The sequence below is a fragment of the Podarcis pityusensis genome (genome assembly GCF_964106645.2).
Source record: "Podarcis pityusensis genome assembly, chromosome: 4".
Classification (NCBI taxonomy): domain Eukaryota; kingdom Metazoa; phylum Chordata; class Lepidosauria; order Squamata; family Lacertidae; genus Podarcis; species Podarcis pityusensis.
The window spans coordinates 8,203-28,334 of NC_138027.1; the positions used below are offsets into that span (position 1 = coordinate 8,203).

The 20,132-nt window shown below is 51.0% G+C and overlaps 1 protein-coding gene and 1 long non-coding RNA gene across 8 annotated transcripts in view; one reads left to right on the forward strand and one right to left on the reverse strand.

The window, feature by feature from the left end:
- Window positions 1-631: 631 nt before the first annotated feature.
- Window positions 632-11,013, forward strand: LOC308475509 (uncharacterized protein; the record flags this gene model as incomplete). Of its 4 annotated transcripts, none has more annotated exons than XM_081002525.1 (11): window positions 632-923; window positions 2,336-2,390; window positions 2,999-3,157; window positions 3,873-4,130; window positions 5,338-5,454; window positions 5,549-5,650; window positions 7,255-7,377; window positions 7,470-7,562; window positions 9,114-9,206; window positions 10,041-10,105; window positions 10,837-11,007. In XM_081002525.1, the coding sequence occupies 10 exons, from the start codon at window positions 2,336-2,338 to the stop codon at window positions 10,867-10,869; spliced, it is 1,098 nt and encodes a 365-aa protein (XP_080858651.1). In that variant the 3' UTR covers window positions 10,870-11,007. The 4 variants fall into 4 exon arrangements, with proteins under 4 accessions (XP_080858651.1, XP_080858652.1, XP_080858654.1 ...); XM_081002526.1 differs by lacking the exon at window positions 632-923 and adding an exon at window positions 2,149-2,238 and having other exon boundaries at window positions 10,837-11,008; XM_081002528.1 differs by lacking the exons at window positions 632-923; window positions 7,255-7,377 and having other exon boundaries at window positions 10,837-11,013.
- LOC308475511 overlaps window positions 2,377-20,132 on the reverse strand; it is a 39,525-nt gene continuing 21,769 nt past the window's right edge. For 3 of the 4 annotated variants that reach the window (XR_013985278.1, XR_013985279.1, XR_013985280.1), the window contains exon 4: window positions 3,478-4,959. This is a non-coding gene — a long non-coding RNA (uncharacterized lncRNA). Of the gene's footprint in view, window positions 2,509-3,477; window positions 4,960-20,132 lie in introns of those variants that run through there. The other variant, XR_013985277.1, reaches the window with a different exon arrangement.

Below are 20,132 nucleotides of genomic sequence, written 5' to 3' on the forward strand. Positions count from 1 at the left end.
GGGCTCCCATGGTCAGAGCAAGGGGGGTGCCGAGGGGGACACCCCAGGAAGAAGGGGCCAGAGGGGACTCAGAGAGCAGCAGTTGGAAATCAGGACCAGCGTCCACACCAGAGTGCAGTAGGGGGGAGGAGTCCCAGGCATCGGGATCAGGCGGCGCACTGCCAGTGGGAGGACATGAGTCAGGATTGGCCACGCCTCCATCGGGGAGTGAGGAAACGGTTGAGAGGAAGGTTGAAGGCTGGGCGCGCGCGCCAAGTTCAAATGTACAGGAGGGCGGCGCAGTTGGCAGCCCGGATAGGGAGCCAGGTCCCAAAGCCCGCCGAAAAGAGGGGGAGGAGTCAGGGGGGTCAACGTCAGCGTCAGAAGAATCCAGGAAGGAAGGGACCCCGGGGGGTAGCAGGACCCAGAGGAGAAAGGAGAGACGGAAGAGGTGGAGTAAGGCTAGAATCTTAAACTGGTGTACAGGGGGCGGAGACTCAGATGGAGCTTCGCCGATCTAACCCCTAGACGTAGAGCTGGGGCGCTGCGGCTTGAAAATGGAAACTGTACTTCAATAAAGACTTTTGTACATTACTGCCGGCTAGCGTTGGTCCTCTGTGAGCTGGGACCTGGAGCCAGCTCTGACACCAAGTAAAATGCTTCTGGTTGTTTTTTGTTGTTTTTTTAAATTGAAAAGCCTAATAGTAATGAAAGGAATGAGGATTTGTCTGGAAAACGGGCTGAAGCATCTTTGTGAGTGGCATTCAAAGCAGCCTTGGAGTCACTTGAGAACATCCCCAGAGAAACAAGGAGGAGGCAGGCTTTTTCTGTCCATTTCCTGTCCATTTTGCTCGCCTGCCAGCTGGATGGGAAGCGTCAAAACGCTTCCCTCCAGCTCTGCCACCCAGTGATTTTACCCCCAGGACTCAGGATCATCCAGAGAGGTAAATAATGTGATTTATTTCGTTTGCCGGAGAAGTAAATAATGTGATTTATTTCGTTTGCCGGAGAGGTAAATAATGTGATTTATTTCGTTTGCCGGAGAGGTAAATAATGTGATTTATTTCGTTTGCCGGAGAGGTAAATAATGTGATTTATTTCGTTTTCCAAAGTTTGCATGCTTTAATCATCGTCATCCTTGAACAAGAATAACAGCCATCAAGATTACATTGAATTGATCCACTGACTCCCTGGCAATTTGCGCCGAAATTATTCCATGCACACCCCTTACAAATCGAGGAAAATCAGTTGAAAATGCAACTTCTCTGGGCTTCTCCAGTCTCACAATATGTTGCATTTTCAGATGAATTTTTGGGGGACCACTTCAAACATCCGCTGTGCTTTGGAGCGGTTTGCTCCTTGCAAACAGCCGAAAGTCTCTAAATTTTGAGAAGCCTGATTTGCAAGGGGTGGGTGGGTGGAATAATTTTGATGGCAACTATGTGTTATTTATTAGCTTTATATACTGCTCAAGGCAGCTCGCCAAAGAAAACCAGAACACAAAACCCACAAAATACATAATAAAATATGACAAACCTAGAATCTCTCCCACCAAAAAGACCACACCCTAAATAGTTATCTGTAACATCTTTCTGCTTTTTGCTATTCCAAATCCGCCTCGCGTTTTCCTGCCCTTACAGCCACGCTAGAGATCTATGAGACGGAGAAATATCAACCAATAAGAGAATAAACTGATATGATGACCAAAATTAGGGACCCAGAGGAGCGGAAACCCTTTTGCAAAGCATTTGAAAGAAATATATAATAATCGGGGGAACGGGCAAGTAGGACTTGAACGCGGACCAGTAGCGAAAAGAAATTAGGATATTCGGCATGGCTGGGAGAGGGTAAGGATATGCAGCAAGAGAAATGGGGAGACCAAGAAGTGATGGAATACAAAATAAAAATAGCATATGCAGCAAGAGAAGGAGAAATTGGGAGACCTGGAGGGACAGAGTACAGACCTATTAGATGGATGGTGGCAATCTAAACTTTTATGTATTAAAATAAAAATATAGTCTTGTCCTTTGGCTCTCTCATTTTGGCATTTCTCATTTAGGCCCGTGTTGCAGACGCCTTTCTTCTACTTCCTACAAGGGAACCCCAATGCCCGTTAGTTCTGAAGGGCAGCCACAGAAAGAAGGGGGGCTGGGTGCATGGAGCCATTCCCAGTGCTTCTCGTGATTGGGATCCATAGATAGCTGGAGAGAGAATACCAAGGATTCATATTCATAGCTGCTGAGAACACCGAGGTTGCAGGTTCGAGAGACAGCAGCATCTTCCTGTATCGCAGCGGGTTGGTCTGGATGTCCCTCAGGGTCCCTTTTCTCATTCTCCCTCTGCTTTCTCTCCGCAGATGAAGATTTGCTTCTTCCCCAGAAAGATGGCAGCAAGTGGCTTGCTGGCGCCAGGTAACCGTTTGCACAGCATCCGGCTCACGCCCGGACTCTGGACTGTGTACGTTTCTCCCATCTGGCTGTGTACATTTCCAACTTGGACACAGTCCAGTTTTCCACTCTGGTGGGTTGCCTAGATGAGCCAGAGCGGAAAGAGAGACATAATTTGCGGTCAGGAGAGGATCCTTCAGAGATCCAGTCCCCCCACTAGCCTGGATTCGTGGCTCCGCGTCACGCCAAGGCCAACGTTCTCCAAGCCGCCACTTATAATAATAATAATATAATTTATTATGTATACCCCGCCCATCTGGCTGGGTTTCCCCAGCCACTCTGGGCGGCTTCCAACAAAACACTAAAATACCATAATCGATTAAACATTAAAAGCTTTCCTAAACTTCCAGAACTCGAGCTGAAAGGGACCCCAAAGGGTCATCCATCCCAACCCACCGCTAGGCAGCAATCTCCGCTCTTCCATCCCAGACCAATGGACAGGATGCGTTGCAGGGGGTTGAGCTGGATGACCCTCAGGGTCCCAATCCAGTTCTATGCTTCTACGTTTGGACTTGCCAGGAGCAGGACTAGGTGACCCTCGGCTAGGATTCTGCGTCCCTGTTTCTCTGCAGTGCTGCTCTGGCTGGCCAAAGTTGCCGCCGGCTCCCCTTTCCTGCTCCCTGCTCCCGAAAACACGTCCAACCATGGGCTGCCTGCTCTGGGGAGAACGAATTCGTCGGAGGACATCCTGCAGTGGCACGCGGGATTCCCAGATCCCCTGGAAGACCTTGGTAAGTGTCACCTACGTAAAGGTCCCCTGACCATTAGGTCCAGTCACGGCCGACTCTGAGGTTGTGGCGTGCATCTTGCTTTATTGGCCGGCGTACAGCTTCCGGATATGTGGCCAGCATGACTAAGCCGCTTCTGTCAAACCAGAGCAGCGCACAGAAATGCCGTTGACCTTCCCGCCGGAGCGGGACCTATTGATCTACTTGCACTTTGACGTGCTTTCAAACTGCTAGGTTGGCAGGAAAGTGTAACCTAGGGGTCCTCTTTAAGAGCCGCCCCACTTTAAGGGGCCGGGAAGAATGCGGGAAAGGACCACAAAATATTATTAAATATGTTAATCTTGTTCTTCCCTCCCCAGGCGCATCCTAATATACATTTAGTAAATTGTTATTACAGGTATTAATAATGAGAAATAAAATAGGAGATGCAGGCCAGGCCACCCACATTTGAACAGGCGCCAAAAACGAGGCGGGAAGGAGAAATCCCCCCCTTCACGCACAGGGACCCAGTGTCAGTGAGTTCCACAGGTGAGCCGGAGAAAGAATGCTGCCAGTCCAGGGAGGCATGAACTCCAAAAGGTCGAAAACAGCAGGGCAAACAGGACAAAACGCTTTAGGATTGCATTCTTTGGGGCAAAAGGTTCCCGCCTTGCTGGGGGTTGGTCTGGATGACCCTCAGGGTCCCTTCCAGCTTTTGGGTTCTTTCCCCCGTTTTCAGAGCCTCCTGCCCAGCCGGTCGTCCACAGAGAGCCTTCTCCGCAAAATCCCGGTGTCCGCTTGTCCTGCCGGGTACCGAGTGGCACAGTGGAGGCCGTCGAATGGAAAAGGGATGGGAAACCACTCTCCAGGGGCCAAAGGGATGACGTTCTTCTCCTCCTCCTCTCCGGGGTGGAGGCGTCCCACTGCGGCTCGTACTCCTGCAATGCCAGCAACCGCCGGGGCTGGAAGGAGTCGCCCCAGCTGGACGTGACGCCGGGTGAGTAGACGCCAAGTGGGGGGCACAAAACGGAAGAATCCGGGCCCTCTCCTCTCCCCTGTTGCCATGTTTCACCCTGTAGTGATCAGGTGGGATTGCTATGAGGAATTAGAACAAATCTAGAGTCAGCCATCTGGGTCAGCAAGGAAAGCATTGCGTTGACTGGGTTTCAACTGTGATAGGAATTTTACGGTCTTAGATATATGGTAATGTTCCTAAGCGTACCAACCAAGATCAGCACAGGAAGACCCTCCTGGAACCATTTTGATTCCTAAACTGAGCAAATGTTTTCTCGGCAATGTCAAAATGGGAAACCTCCCCATTGTCTCACAAATCCGGTCTTAAGGGCACATTTAAGATATGAATAGGGTGTGAGCCTGTGACCTGGCCCAGGAACTAAGTATTTATCATTACAAAAACTAGCCTGGCTCCCCAGGCAATCCAATCAAGTGACCATTAAACAGGTAACCTGTCAGATGAGATAAACAATGCAGTCAGATTTCTGCTGTAGACTGCCTTTTCTGTGATGTAGGTATGACTAGCCAGGCTCCCCAGGAAGTCCAATCAAGTAACCTACCAGACAGAAGATAAACAAGGACAGGAGAAAAACAACATTCAAAATTTCTGTTTTAGACCGCCTTTTCTGTGATGTAGGTATGATGTATCTGAGGGGTGGTCTTAGGTTACACCCCTTCTGCGACGTAGGAATGATGTTTCTGGGAGTGGTCTTGCCTTGCCTTGCTACACGACCATGGGATCCCTTCCCCATCAATGGGTCTATGATTCCCACCAACATTTCTCCGGTGAAAGAGGCCCAATAATTCTGCGGCTCCAGAAGACGACCTGGTTGGAAGAGAGGAGAAAGCGAAAGCAAACTCTGAATCCATCTTTCCAGGGAATGGTAGAGTTGGATGGGACCCCACTGAAAAACCTCCAATTAATGATAGGATAGATTCGGAAAGGACTCCCAGGGTCATCCAGTACAACCCCAGGCAATGTCACCATGGGCGTACCTGGGATGGGAGAGAGGAGAGAGGCATGGGTGCCCGAGCGCCCACAACATTCCCATGGAGGGTCTGGGCACCCCCAAATTTCGGTGCCAGGGCCATGGCACCCAGTTGACACTTCTGGAGGGGGGAAGAGGAACATTGGAATTCCTCCCTGAGGTGCTTGATGTCTCCTCTCCCCAACGGGCTCCATCCTGCAGGGATCTCCATGATGCTGGGGGTGTCCTTCCAGCTCTCCGCCTCAGCCCTGGTGAGTGCTGCTTTCTCCGGATGGGGGATCCTCTTGCCATTGTGTCAGCCCCATAAGCTCCAGATCCGTGAGTATCTTTTTTGCTGCGGGTTGGACTGGATGATCTATGGGGTCCCACCCTTAGGTGCTACCACCCTCTTGACTCCCATCTCGCTCCCCAGGAGGGAAGGCCTGGAAGTGGCTCAGCATCTACGTCAACGGACTGACAGGCTTGGCTTCGGCCCTTGCCTTCGTGGCCCTGATCCTGTGGAGCTATGATCAAGGTGAGGCGGGAAGGGGCTTTCGGAGAAGAGGAAGAAGCTAATTTGCCACAATAATAATAATAATAATTTAGTATTTATACCCTGCCCATCTGGCAGGGTTTCCCCAGCCACTCGGGGCGGCTTCCAACAAAACACTAAAATACAATAACCAATTAAACATTAAAAGCTTCCCTAAACAGGGCTGCCTTCAGATGTCTTCTCAAAGTCGGGTAGTTCTTTTTCTCTTGGACATCTGGTGGGAGGGAGTTCCGCAGGGCGGGCGCCAACACCGAGAAGGCCCTCTGCCTGGTTCCCTGCAACTCGGCTTCTCGCAGCGAGGGAACCGCCAGAAGGCCCTCGGAAGTGGACCCCGGCGTCCGGGCTGAACAATGGGGGTGGAGACGCTCCTTCAGGTCTACTGGACCTTTGAGGCCGTTTAGGGCTTTCAAGGTCAGCACCAACCCTTTGAATTGTGCTCGGAAACGTACTGGGAGCCAATGTAGGTCTTTCAAGATGGCCGCTCGCAGTCCCCAGTCTAGCTGCTGCATTCTGGATTAGTTGTAGTTTCCGGGTCACCTTCAAAGGTAGCCCCTCGTAGAGCACATTGCAGTAGTCCAAGCGGGAGATAACCAGAGCATGCACCACTCTGGGCAGGTAGGGTCTCATCCTGCATCCCAGATGGAGCTGGCAAACAGACACAGAATGGACCTGCGCCTCCATGGACACCTGTGAGTCCAGAATGACTCCCAGGCTGCGCACCTGGTCCTTCGGGGGCACATTTACCCCATTCAGGACCAGGGAGTCCTCCACACCCGCCCGCCTCCTGTCCCCCCAAAACAGTCCTTCTGCCTTGTCAGGATTCAACCTCATCTTGTCAGGATTCAACCTCCCCCATCTGTTAGCCTCCAACCGTCTCCAGGCACTCACACAAAACCTTCGCTGGTTCCCATTGGAAAGAGAGGTAGAGCTGGGTCTCATCCGCATAATACTGAGCTTAAAGGAATACTGGGCTTAAAGGAATGGACAGCCTTAAAAAAAGTCTGATTTTCCTTTGGAAGGATCTAGTAGACTAGCTGCCTTTTAGGGGGTTGGACACGGGCGTCCCGTCTGACTGGACCGGCCCACCATCGCCCTTCCTCTCCAGGAGGACTAGGTGCCTTTTAGGGGGTTGGACACGGGGGTCCCATCCGACTGGACCGTCCCACCATCGCCCTTCCTTCCCAGGAGGACTAGGTGCCTTTTAGGGGGCTGTACACGGGGGTCCCGTCCGACTTGACCGTCCCACCATCGTCCTTCCTCCCCAGGAGGACTAGGTGCCTTTTAGGGGGTTGGACACGGGGGTCCCATCCGACTGGACCGTCCCACCATTGCCCTTCCTTTCCCAGGAGGACAAGGTGCCTTTTAGGGGGCTGTACACGGGGGTCCTGTCCGACTTGACCGTCCCACCATCGCCCTTCCTCCCCAGGAGGACTAGGTGCCTTTTAGGGGGTTGGACACGGGGGTCCCGTCCGATTCGACCGTCCCACCATCGCCCTTCCTCCCCAGGAGGACTAGGTGCCTTTTAGGGGGTTGGACACGGGGGTCCCGTCCGATTCGACCATCCCACCATCCCCCTTCCTCTCCAGGACTCTCGGCCGCCCTCATCCTGCCTCTGTTCCTCCTCATCTACGTCACGATGGTCACCCTGCTGGTCGTGGGCACCGTTGCCTTCAAGATGGACATGATCCACCAGATCACCGACCCGGCAGGTCGGTCAGCGGGGCTGGGCGGCGTCCTCCACCCTCCAGAGCTTTTGGGTCCCTTCCAGGTTCTCGATTCCCTCCTCTTTCTTCTCCTGCAGCTCAGCGGCTGGTGGACTTCAGCACCCCGACGGGGGTGATCTTGGTCGCTGTGACGTGCAGCCTCCTCATCCGGCAGGTGGTGAAGTTGGAAGGTGAGACTGGCAGGCGGCTTAAATTTCTATGTCATTTGATGTCGTCTGAAATGTGGGGGGATATGGCACGGATTGGCTCACAACGTAGAAAAACAGATAAATAAAATAAATAAAAATAAAATAAAGTAAAAAATAAAATAAAATAAAAATAAAATATGCCAAATGAAATAATAATTATTATTAGTTATTCAGTGGGTATACTGCCCTATACCCACAACTCTCAAAACTATAATCACAATGACTACAATAATCAATAAAAATAACAACAGATCACCATGCTTTTGGCCCTTGGGCAATTCAGCTCCAGGGACCACACATTCACTCCTTAAGATGCACAGACATTTCCCTTTACTTTTTAGGAAGAAAAAAGTGTATCTTATGAAGCCAAAAATATGGTACCATATGGAAAATGAAATAATAATTATTATTTCTTATTCAATGGGTATACTGCCCTACACCCACAAGTCTCAAAACTATAATCACAATGTTTACAATAATCAATAAAAATAACAACAGATCACCATGCGCAAATACCGCGAAACCTACAAAAGCAGTAGGAGAAGCAAGGACACCCAACCTAAAATTATTGGTTTTATTAAAATTATTACTGTCAGAGCTGCTTCCAGATCCTAGCTCACAGAGGATCACGCTAGCCAGCGATCATTAAACAAAAGTCTTTATTGAGTTACAGTTTCCATTCTCAAGCTGCTGCGTGCAACTCTACGTCTCATGGTTAGATCGGCGAAGCTCCATCTGAGTCTCCGCCCCCTGTACACCAGTTTAAGATTCTAGCCTTACTCCACCTCTTCCGTCTCTCCTTTCTCCTCTGGGTCCTGCTACCCCCCGGGGTCCCTTCCTTCCTGGATTCTTCTGACGCTGACGTTGACCCCCCTGACTCCTCCCCCTCTTTTCGGCGGGCTTTGGGACCTGGCTCCCTATCCGGGCTGCCAACTGCACCGCCCTCCTGTACATTTGAACTTGGCGCGCGCGCCCAGCCTTCAACCTTCCTCTCGACCGTTTCCTCGCTCCCCGATGGAGGCGTGGCCAATCCTGACTCATGTCCTCCCACTGGCAGTGCGCCGCCTGATCCCGATGCCTGGGACTCCTCCCCCCTACTGCACTCTGGTGTGGACGCTGGTCCTGATTTCCAACTGCTGCTCTCTGAGTCCCCTCTGGCCCCTTCTTCCTGGGGTGTCCCCCTCGGCACCCCCCTTGCTCTGACCATGGGAGCCCCTTTCTGTGAATCTTCCGATTCGCTGGAAAGACTCAGAGACCTCGGACCGCTGTCATCGCTAACATTACCTTCGGACTCCTCCCCCTCGCTCTCTATTTCCTCCCTTTCCTGTGCCTCTGCTCCTGAACCCCTGACAATTACTAAAATTATTACTAAATTATTATTATTATTATTATTATTATTATTATTATTATTATACATACCCTGCACTCCTCTTCTCTCTTCCCAGCTGATTCTGCTGCCCCTAAAGTCCTGGTTTTGGGGGGGGGGTTTAAAAATATCTTAAAACTTTGGCCTGGCTGTTGTTTTCTTCACAGAGCAAGGATGCGCTGCACCAGTGGACCTGACGCCTGTTGTTGCAGGAACTGCTGGGATGTACTTCCTCCCCTTTGCAGCAATTGTTGCCGTCCGTAAGTAACTCCGCCATTGTAGATGGGGCAGGTTTGGCCTTGCTGCGGGTTGGACTGGATGACCTTTGGGGGTCCCAGCTCTGCCATTGTATGATTCTGTGTTGAGATTCCTGCACTGAAGATGATGGATTTTTCAGAGCTAGCCGACCTAATTGGAAGAGTCCGTGACCAGGAGGAGGAGGAGTATCAGGAAGAGTGGATTAAATTGAATGATTACTTAGTTAAATTTAATTAAATTTAATCCAATCTTCCTGATACTTCTCCTCCTTCTGGTGGCAGGCTCTTCCAGTTAGGTCTTAGTTAACTATGTTAAGTAAATTAACTGAAAACAGCTTGCAGATACTTAATTGGCTTAGGATTTTATTTACGTTAAGTGATGAATTCATATGTTTAATTTCATAATGTGAAGATCTAAGGATGTTAATGTTTAAGTTGAATTTTAGAAGAACTGTGATTTGGAAAACCGTTCAAAGGACATGCAATGAAATTCAACCATGGGGAAGCGAGGACGTCACTTAACAATGTTAATCAGTGTAATTTTCAATAAGGCTATAATTTATGTTTGTTTGTCTTATGTGTTGGTTTGTTTCTAATGTTGTGAAAACCAATAAAAAAAAAATTGGGGGGAAAAAGAAGAGATTCCTGCACTGAAGCCTCCGTTTCGCCCAGTTCCTTGCCTAACCTCCTCCAGCGGACCCTTCGGTTCACATCAATCAATCAATCAATCAATCATATGGGCCTCTAGCCACAGGAGGAACTGTATAATCGTAGAATGAGAGCTGTCAGGGACCCGACTGAAAGGCGGGAATCTCAAAGTTGTGGTTGTGTTTGCAGATTGCGCCGATATGAAGAGGAGGACAGACGAGGACCGAACCTCCAGAAGGGAAAACTGGAAGAAGGTACGATCGGGTTGCCAAAAAGGATGGCCTTTTTTTGGCTGAGTGACCAAGAATACTCATGGAAGGGACCCGAGGGTCATTTATCCCAATCCCCATTTGGGGCAGAAGTCTCAACATGGAATCCTAGAAACAGTTGAGCTGGATGGGACCCCAACCTAGGCTTCGAAACCTCCAGTGTGGAACAGTGGTGGGCTCGTAATCTGGGGAACTGGGTTCGAGTCTCCGCTCCTCCACATGCAGCTGCTGGGTGACCTTGGGCTGGTCAACTTCTCTGAAGTCTCTCGGCCTTACTCACCTCACAGAGTGTTTGTTGTGGGAAGGAAGGGAAAGGAGATTGCGAGCCGCTTTGAGACTCCTCAAGCGGGATATCTAATCCAAACTCCTCCACCTCTCCTCCAAGGAGATATTTTAATATTTTAATGTTTCAGTATTTTAATGTTGTATTTTCCATCTTGTTTTTAACTTGTATTCATTCAACTTGTTTTTATGATTGCTTGTTAGCCGCCCTGAGCCTGACCTTGGCTGGGAAGGGCAGGGTAGAAATAAAAATTATTATTATCATTATTATTACAAGGAAGGCGATTTCACCTGGAATGTCTCTCAGCTTGAACCGAGTCCAAAGGGTCCCTTTCCTTTTCCTTGCTGGGGAAACCCAGCCAGATGGGTGGGGTATAAATAATAAATTATTATTATTATTATTATTATTATTATTATTATTATTATTATTGCAGGCCATTCAGAACGGGACCTTCCAGCTCCTCTGAGCCGAATTCCTGCATCTCGCCAGATCTTTCCCTGCCCTCTGCAAACCGAACTCAGAGTGCCAATAAAAATATTCTATGATTCACCTGTCTTCTTTTTTCACCTTTTTTAAACTGGCTGCTTTTATCCAGCTGGGCGGGAGAAGCATCCTGTTGGCACCTCAAAAGCACACATTGATTCTGCTTTTGAGCCCAGCTTTGGCTGGGGAGGGCGGGATAGAAATAAAAATTTATTATTATTATTATTATTATTATTATTATTATTATTATTATTCTATTGAGAATATTTCGACAGAAGGAAATCAAAGGAGCATGGAAAGGGAATGAAGAAAAATAAAATATGTCTATGATATTATTATTATTTATTGAATTGATAAACCACCCTATACTCTGAGATCTCATATATGCAAACAACTATGATTCCATAGTCAATCTCCTCCAACACTTCTCCAGTGAAAATAGGGACATCCTGTCACACCTCTGATATTACCCTGATGAAAATTGGGACATCCTAGTCCATCTCCAACCATTCTCCCACGAAAATAGGGACGTCCTAAAGGAAAATGGGACCTTCCTAACCCTAACCCTAACCCCCAACTCTAACCCTAAAACCTAACCCTGACCCTGACCCTCTAACCCTGACCCCAACCCCTAACCCTCTAAACCTAACCCTCTAACCCTCACCCCAACCCTAACCCTAAACCCTAACCCAACCCTAACCCTAACCCCAACCCTAACCTCCTAAGCACATTCCAAAGAATCATATGATGGTGTATATATCTATATTGGAAGGGACCCCAAGGGTCATCCAGTCCAGCCCACTGCAAGGCAGGAATATGCAAGAGAACAACCACCAACCTTGGTTGTGCTGTCATTGTTGCCCTATTAAATGCCACTTTTAAGGCAATTTAAACTACAGGTGCAAGTTACACCATTAAGCACACCTTGCCATCTCCTTTTGCTGACTGAGAGCAGAGGAGGTGCTGCTTACAGTCTCCCCAGGAGCATTTCAACAGTCAGAAGGAGGCCTGAAGCTTTCGGGGTGATTGTACATATGCTAAGAACATTTATACCTCCAGAAAAAGAAAAAAAATGAGCCTACGTTAAGGGAATGCTCATGAGTGTATAAAGTGCTCTTCTTCAGAACATCTCTCTTAACATTACAAACTGCTACAAATTTCCAAAACACACACATACGTGCCAGTATTTGTAAATGTAAATGATTCAACTGGCTTTTGGTTTTGGCCCCTGTTACAGGGGCTCAGCCCACTTGTTTTTTTTAAAAAAAATATTTATTAAAGTTTCAAGAAATACAAAAAAAGAAAAAGAAAAATATACAGAGTACAACAAAAAAAGAAAAAAAAATATACAGAGTACAGAATATAACAAAAAATAGAGAATAAAAAGGAAACATACAAAATAAAACAGTTAAAAGGACATTGATTTTCCAAACCTATTGTCAGGGGTTCAGGAGCAGAGGCAAGGGCAAGGGAGGAAACAGAGAGCGAGGGGGAGGAGGCAGAAGAAAAGATGAGTGATGACGACGACCCGAGATCTCCGAGTCTTTCCAGTGAATCAGAAGATTCACAGAAAGGAGCACCAGTGGCCAGGGCAAGGGGGGAGCCTAGGGGGACACCCCAGGAAGATAGAGCCAGAGGGGACTCAGAGGGGAGCAGTTGGAAATCGGGACCAGCGTCACCGCCAGAGAGCAGGGAAGAGGAAGGGCGCCAGGGGTCAAGCGCTGGCAGCTCACAACAGGGGGGAGGGCACGAGTCAGGAGTGGCCACACCTCCATCGGGGAGCGAAGAAACGGTCAGACGGAAGGTGGAAGGTTGGGCGCGCGCACCAAGTTCAAATGCACAGGAAGGTGGCGCAGTAGGCAGCCCGGAAAGGGAGCCAGGTCCTAAAGCCCGCCGAAAGGAGGGAGAAGAGTCAGGGGGGTCAGCGTCAGCGTCAGAGGAATCCCGGAAGGAAGAGACCCCGGGGGGCAGAGGGACCCAGAGAAGAACAGTCAGGCGGAAAAGGTGGAGCAAGGCTAGGATATTAAGTTGGTGTACAAAGGGCGGAGACTCAGATGGAGCTTCGCCGATCTAACCATGAGACGTAGAGTTGCACGCAGCAGCTTGAGAATGGAAACTGTAACTCAATAAAGACTTTTATTTAATGATCGCTGGCTAGCGTGATCCTCTGTGAGCTAGGATCTGGAAGCAGCTCTGACAGTAAGCTCCATCTCTAGATTGTGGGCATCTACGTCCTCGCGGAGAGGAGAGAAAGCGGGTGCCTACTAGCGAGCTCACGAACGGCAGACAACATGACGGCCGAACAGCAGATAGTGGAACTCAGAGAAGCAGTGACACGACTGAATGCCGAGGCTCTTGCATCCAGGAAGAGAGAGGAGGACGCAGCTGCCGCCTACAGGGATCTCCAGGTCAGGTTGGAAGTGCTTACGAAGCAAGGGCAACTGACACCCAAACCGGAGGGGATTGGGTTGGGGAGACGAACAGGCGGTCTGGTCTCTCACTTCGATGGGAATTTGCAACAGTACCCCAACTTTAGAGCAGATGTAATGTGTGCACTGCAACTGCTGAACAAAGACTTTAGAGATGAGCAAGAGAAAGTGGGATTCATCATGTCCCATTTGCATGGAGATGCTAAAGCATGGCTGCGCAATTTGTGGAGAGATAAGGATCCGGCGCTCCAAAATGCGGATGCCTTTATTAAAGCGATGGATGGGTGCTTTTTATCAAGCATTGACGTGGATCTTGCTCGGCAGGAGATACATGGACTGAAGCAAGGGAGGGCCAGCGTAAGGCAGTACCATGCCCGCTTTTTCGCTTTGGTCAGTGCCCTGGAATGGGACAGAGATTCGGCTCCTGTAAGAGACCTGTTTTGGGAGGGATTGCACGGCTCGGTTAAAGATGAAATTGCGAGGGGGGAGAGACCCCGGACCACGCAGGAGATCGTTCAGAGGGCGCTGGCGGTGGGGGTGCGGCTGGAAGGACGTCCGTGGAGCAGGGACGAAGGGCGTGGAGGGCGCGAACCAGCCAGGGGCTCCTCCTTCCTTCCCAGAGAAGCAGCGCGTGCGCAATCCACGCCTCCGCCAGGAGGAGGAGCGGAACCTATGGAGGTTGGAGGTGCAAGGGCTCAGTCAGCAGCCAGAGCCCTAGCACCGGCAGCAGTGAAAGCGAAGCCTCCTAGAGGGAACAGGAAGTGTTACATCTGCGATGATCCACAGCATATGGCGAAAGAGTGTCCCCAGAGGCTCCACAAGCACACTGCAGCCTCAGCAATGGTAACTGCAGCAATGCAGCAAGGACAACCACAGCAGGGAAACGAAGGAGTCTGGTTGGAAGAAGAGGCACTGGGGCCCAGCCAGACGTGTCAGTGAAGCAGTCCCCAGAGATTTTACAGCCCATGGACCCCCTCCCGCCCAAACCGGTAGTGAAGCTCACCGCGTCGCTCCAGCTGCCCAATGGAATCACCATGGACGTGCCAATCACCATTGACTCCGGAAGCAATGCGGACTTTATAGGGCAGGACTTTGTCGACCGGCACGCTATACAGTTGCTGCCTGCCACGCTGCCCCTGCAGGTTGTCACGGTGGATGGCAGGGAGCTGCTAGGGGGGCAAGTGGTGAAGCAGACGCCACCAATGGTGATGCGACTTGGGAATCACAGGGAAATCATCAGCTTCAATGTCACTCAACTATCGGACACGCCCATTGTATTGGGCATGAGTTGGCTGGACAAGCACAGCCCGACGCTGGCTTGGTACCAGAGGCAGCTGACCTTCGGCTCTTCCTTTTGCGCTGAACACTGCATCGTGCCCAGGCAGGAAGGAGGGGAAGAGGAGTCACAGCTGCAGCTAGGCACGCTGCAAGCGGTTCCCCACAAGTACGCGGAATTTTTGGAGGTTTTCTGCGAGAAGGAGGCAGACAGGCTACCCCCCCACAGACCATATGACTGCAAAATTGACCTGCTGCCGGGGGCGGCGCTGCCCAAAGGGAAGCTGTATTCCATGTCTGAGGACGAACTGCAGGAACTCAAAGAGTTCATAGATCATAATTTGGAGCGCGGTTTCATCCGAGAGTCCAAGGCAGCGGGGGGCAGTCCGGTATTCTTTGTTAAGAAGCGGGACACGCCCCAAAAAAGACTTGTAGTGGACTTTCGCATCTTGAACAGTGTGACCAAGCCATCGGACTTCCCCATGCCCCGAATCGACGACCTCCTCGCAAAGGTACGGAAGGGCAGAGTGTTCACCAAGTTGGACCTGCGAGGGGCATACAACCTCATTCGCATGCGGGAAGGAGATGAGTGGAAGACAGCCATGTTCACGCCCCTGGGCACCTACGAATATAGAGTTATGCCTTTTGGATTGCAAAATGGCTCCCACGTTTTTCAAGCTTTCATGCATCACGTGTTGGCGGGGCTCCTCTACAAGACGTGCGTCTGTTTCTTGGATGACATCCTGATCTTTTCGGAATCGCAGCAGGAGCATGACAGACACGTCAAGGAAGTGCTGAGCAGGCTACAGCAACATAGGCTTTACGCCAAGCTGGAGAAGTGCCAATTCGACGTGACGGAGGTGGATTTCCTGGGCTACAAGTTGTCTGATAAAGGGCTCGCCATGGACAGCGCCAAGGTCCGAGCAGTGTTGGATTGGAAAAGCCCACGCAACCGGAAGGAGGTCCAACGGTTTGTCGGCTTCGCGAACTTCTATCGCAAGTTTATCAAAGGCTTTGCGATGCAGACAGCGGCCATCACGGATACGCTCAGCTCCAAGAAAAAGAAGTTCATCTGGACAGAGCAGGCGGAGCAGTCCTTTCAGGCACTCAAGCGTCTCTTCGCGTCGGAAGAGCAGCTGCTTCATGTCAACCCCAGCAGGCCGATGAGGGTGGAGACAGACGCTTCAGACAGAGCCGTGGGAGCAGTCCTGCTGCAGAAAGACCCGCAGGGGGTTTGGAGGCCGGGAGCGTTTTATTCAAGGAAGCTCAGCAAGTCCGAACAGAACTACACCATCTGGGACAGGGAGTTGCTGGCCATTCATGCAGCGTTCAAAGCGTGGAGGCACTTCCTGATCGGCGCCAAGCACACGGTGCAGGTCTGCACGGACCACAAGAATCTAGAGCACTGGCGCACGGCACAGTTCCTGAACCAGAGGCAGATACGTTGGGCTGAGTTCTTTGCGAATTTCGACTTCCGAATAGAATATGTCCCGGGGGACACCAACATCATGGCGGATGCTCTCTCCCGTAAGCCACAGTATCTGGAGGAGGCAACGCCAGCGGCCGCCATGCACATCTTCGCACCGACAGTGTGGGCGTGCGCGGCGGCAACAGTTGACCTGGATGCGGTGCGACGAGCGTTGCAGGATGACTCCTTCGCGCAAGCAAAGATGGCAGAGGTGCACAGGGGCACGGCAGCGACCGACGAGTTCCAGCTGCGAGATGGTTTGCTCATCCGTAAAGGGGCCATCTACGTGCCGGGAGACGAACTTCGCGCCAAGGTACTGCAGCAGCTGCACGACGCGCCCACTGCCGGGCACTTTGGCAAGGAGAAGACGGTGGAATTAGTAGCCAGAGACTTCTGGTGGCCCGGAATGAGAGGGGAAGTCGCGGACTACGTGGCGAGGTGTGACACCTGCCAGAGGGCCAAACCAGTGCACAGACCGCCGGCCGGACTGCTGGAACCGCTGCAAACTCCGTTCGAACCATGGGAGAGAGTGGCCCTGGACTTTGTCACGGATCTGCCCAGCTCGAGGGGCAAGACGGCTGTGCTGGTGGTGGTGGACTTGTTCTCCAAGATGGCACATTTCATTCCGTGTGCGAAGGTGGCCACGGCGGAACAAACCGCCAAACTGTTCATAGACCACGTGTTCAAGGTTCACGGTCTGCCGCGGTCTATTCTGTCCGACCGAGGGCGACAGTTCATCTCGAACTTCTGGCAGAGGCTGATGGGCTTCCTGAACGTCAAGATCAACCTGGCGTCGGCTAGACACCCGCAGACCAACGGGCAAGCGGAGCGGGTCAATGCCATCATGCAGCAGTACCTGAGATGTTATGCGAATCAACAGCCTGCGACGTGGGTGGATTACCTGCCTCTCGCCGAGTTCGCCTACAACAACACGAAGCACGTGTCCACGGGGGTCACGCCGTTCTTCGCCAACAACGGGAGGCACCCCAGAACCTTCCCGGGACTGGAAAGAATGGGGGAGGGGGAGCCGCAGACAGCAGATGCGTTCGCGTCGGAGTTGCAGGAGGTCCACGATCAGCTGCGGCGGCACCTGGAGCTGGCTAAACACGCATACAAGGTACAAGCGGAGAAACACAGAAGGGTTGGCGAAGAGATCCATGTGGGAGACTGGGTCTGGTTAGCAGCCCACGCAGTGCCGGCCAGGTCATTGGCGAAGAAGAAACTAGGGCATAAACAACTGGGGCCCTACCAAGTCGAAGAACAGGTCAACCCGGTGGCTTTCAGGCTGGCTCTTCCGGAGGGTTCCAGAATGCATCCGGTGTTCCACAGATCGGTGCTCACTCCCTACAAGGCACCTCACAGGTTTCAGGAACCAGGAACGGCACCGGGTCCGCTCCGAGAGAGAACCGGGCAAGGGGGAGTGGCACAGGAGGAGCGCATCAACGAAGTCACGGAGATTTTGGACTCCAGATGGGGGGAAGAGGGGGTAGAATACCTTCTCGCCAAGGAGGGCACCCCGGCCAGTGCCAACAGCTGGGTGCCGGGCTACGCTTTAGACGAACCTCTGCTCAAAGAAGAGTTTCATGCCCTCTTCCCACATAGGCCAATGCCAGCAGACTTTTTCGACGACTGGCTTTTCACGCCCACACTTTCAGCCAGCACGTTCCGGGGGTTCGACTCAGACGAGGAACCGACACGAGACGCCCGTTCCCCGGAGGGGTCACCCTCGGGATCTGCTTCAGAACCCTCGTATTGGTGGGATGATCGACCAGAGGAGCAGTTCCGCAGAAGGTGGCTGGAGGGTCCAGGACGAGCAACGTCTCCAGAAGGCAACGAGGGAGAGACGGACATGGACGTTTTCGGGGACGACCCGGGTTTCGAGCACGGCGGCACAGAGATGGAAGCGGAGGTGACCGTCGTCAACGAGAGCAGGGAGGAAGAACCGGAAGACTTCGGATGGCGGCCCGACACGGGAAGCGAACTGTATCCGACATTCGTCCCCCTGACACAGCAGCACCCAGATCCCGCACCGGAAGGAGGGGAGGGGGGAAGAGGGGGCTTCGAGGGGGGGATGGATGTCAGGGGTTCAGGAGCAGAGGCAAGGGCAAGGGAGGAAACAGAGAGCGAGGGGGAGGAGGCAGAAGAAAAGATGAGTGATGACGACGACCCGAGATCTCCGAGTCTTTCCAGTGAATCAGAAGATTCACAGAAAGGAGCACCAGTGGCCAGGGCAAGGGGGGAGCCTAGGGGGACACCCCAGGAAGATAGAGCCAGAGGGGACTCAGAGGGGAGCAGTTGGAAATCGGGACCAGCGTCACCGCCAGAGAGCAGGGAAGAGGAAGGGCGCCAGGGGTCAAGCGCTGGCAGCTCACAACAGGGGGGAGGGCACGAGTCAGGAGTGGCCACACCTCCATCGGGGAGCGAAGAAACGGTCAGACGGAAGGTGGAAGGTTGGGCGCGCGCACCAAGTTCAAATGCACAGGAAGGTGGCGCAGTAGGCAGCCCGGAAAGGGAGCCAGGTCCTAAAGCCCGCCGAAAGGAGGGAGAAGAGTCAGGGGGGTCAGCGTCAGCGTCAGAGGAATCCCGGAAGGAAGAGACCCCGGGGGGCAGAGGGACCCAGAGAAGAACAGTCAGGCGGAAAAGGTGGAGCAAGGCTAGGATATTAAGTTGGTGTACAAAGGGCGGAGACTCAGATGGAGCTTCGCCGATCTAACCATGAGACGTAGAGTTGCACGCAGCAGCTTGAGAATGGAAACTGTAACTCAATAAAGACTTTTATTTAATGATCGCTGGCTAGCGTGATCCTCTGTGAGCTAGGATCTGGAAGCAGCTCTGACACCTATCTTCCCTACACTTATTTCCCCGGACCTCCTCATACCTCCCTTCTTTGTATTCCAGTTCAGTTTGTTAGTTCAGCAAGTCCTTACCATTAAACTTTTACCCAATTGTTAACCTTTTTTTCATATCTCTTAAAGCATTACAGCTAAAAACCTCTTAGTTTCTATCCAACATCCTTCTAAAATTCCTTAATTTTGCAATATTTCTGTAAATAGTCTTTAAATTTCTTCCAGTCTTCTTTCACCGACTCTTCTCCCTGGTCTCGGATTCTGCCAGTCATTTCCGCCAATTCCATGTAGTCAATCACCTTCATCTGCCATTCTTCCAAAGTGGGTAGATCTTGTGTCTTCCAATACTTTGCGATGAGTATTCATGCTGCTGTTGTAGCATACATAAAAAAGGTTCTGTCCTTCTTTGGCACCAGTTGGCCGACAATGCCCAAAAGAAAGGCCTCTGGTTTCTTCAGAAAGGTATATTTAAATACCTTTTTCAGTTCATTATATATCATTTCCCAGAAAGCCTTGATCTTTGGGCACGTCCACCAAAGGTGAAAGAATGTACCTTCAGTTTCTTTACATTTCCAACATTTATTATCAGGCAAATGATAAATTTTTGCAAGCTTGACTGGGGTCATGTACCACCTGTATATCATTTTCATAATATTCTCTCTTAAGGCATTACATGCCGTAAACTTCATACCTGTGGTCCATAACTGTTCCCAGTCAGCAAACATAGTATTATGTCCAACATCTTGTGCCCATTTAATCATAGCAGATTTCACCGTTTCATCCTGAGTATTCCATTTCAACAGCAAGTTATACATTCTTGACAAGTTTTTAGTTTTGGGTTCTAACAATTCTGTTTCTAATTTTGACTTTTCCACCTGGAAGCCTATTTTCTTAGGGGCTCAGCCCACTTGGTCTTGTGGCATAGGGGCTCCCAGCCTATATGTGTGTACGCGAATGTGCATAGCTGGTGACACTCTTAAATCTTTGCTTTGCCCCTGCTGTGAGCCACACTGCACAGTTGATTTTTAAGGGCTGACACACACACACACATCCCAAAACTGTATTAAGACATTACTAAATACTAGGTTTCAATTTTTTGAGATACCGTGGGAAAATGCAATCTCCCTGACCATCGAGGAATAGAGACTGTTTCTGGGAGGTTGCCAGGGTTGCGGGTGTGAGGAGAGGAAAAGAGACTTTTCGACCAGCTGTTTGAGCTGAAATCCAC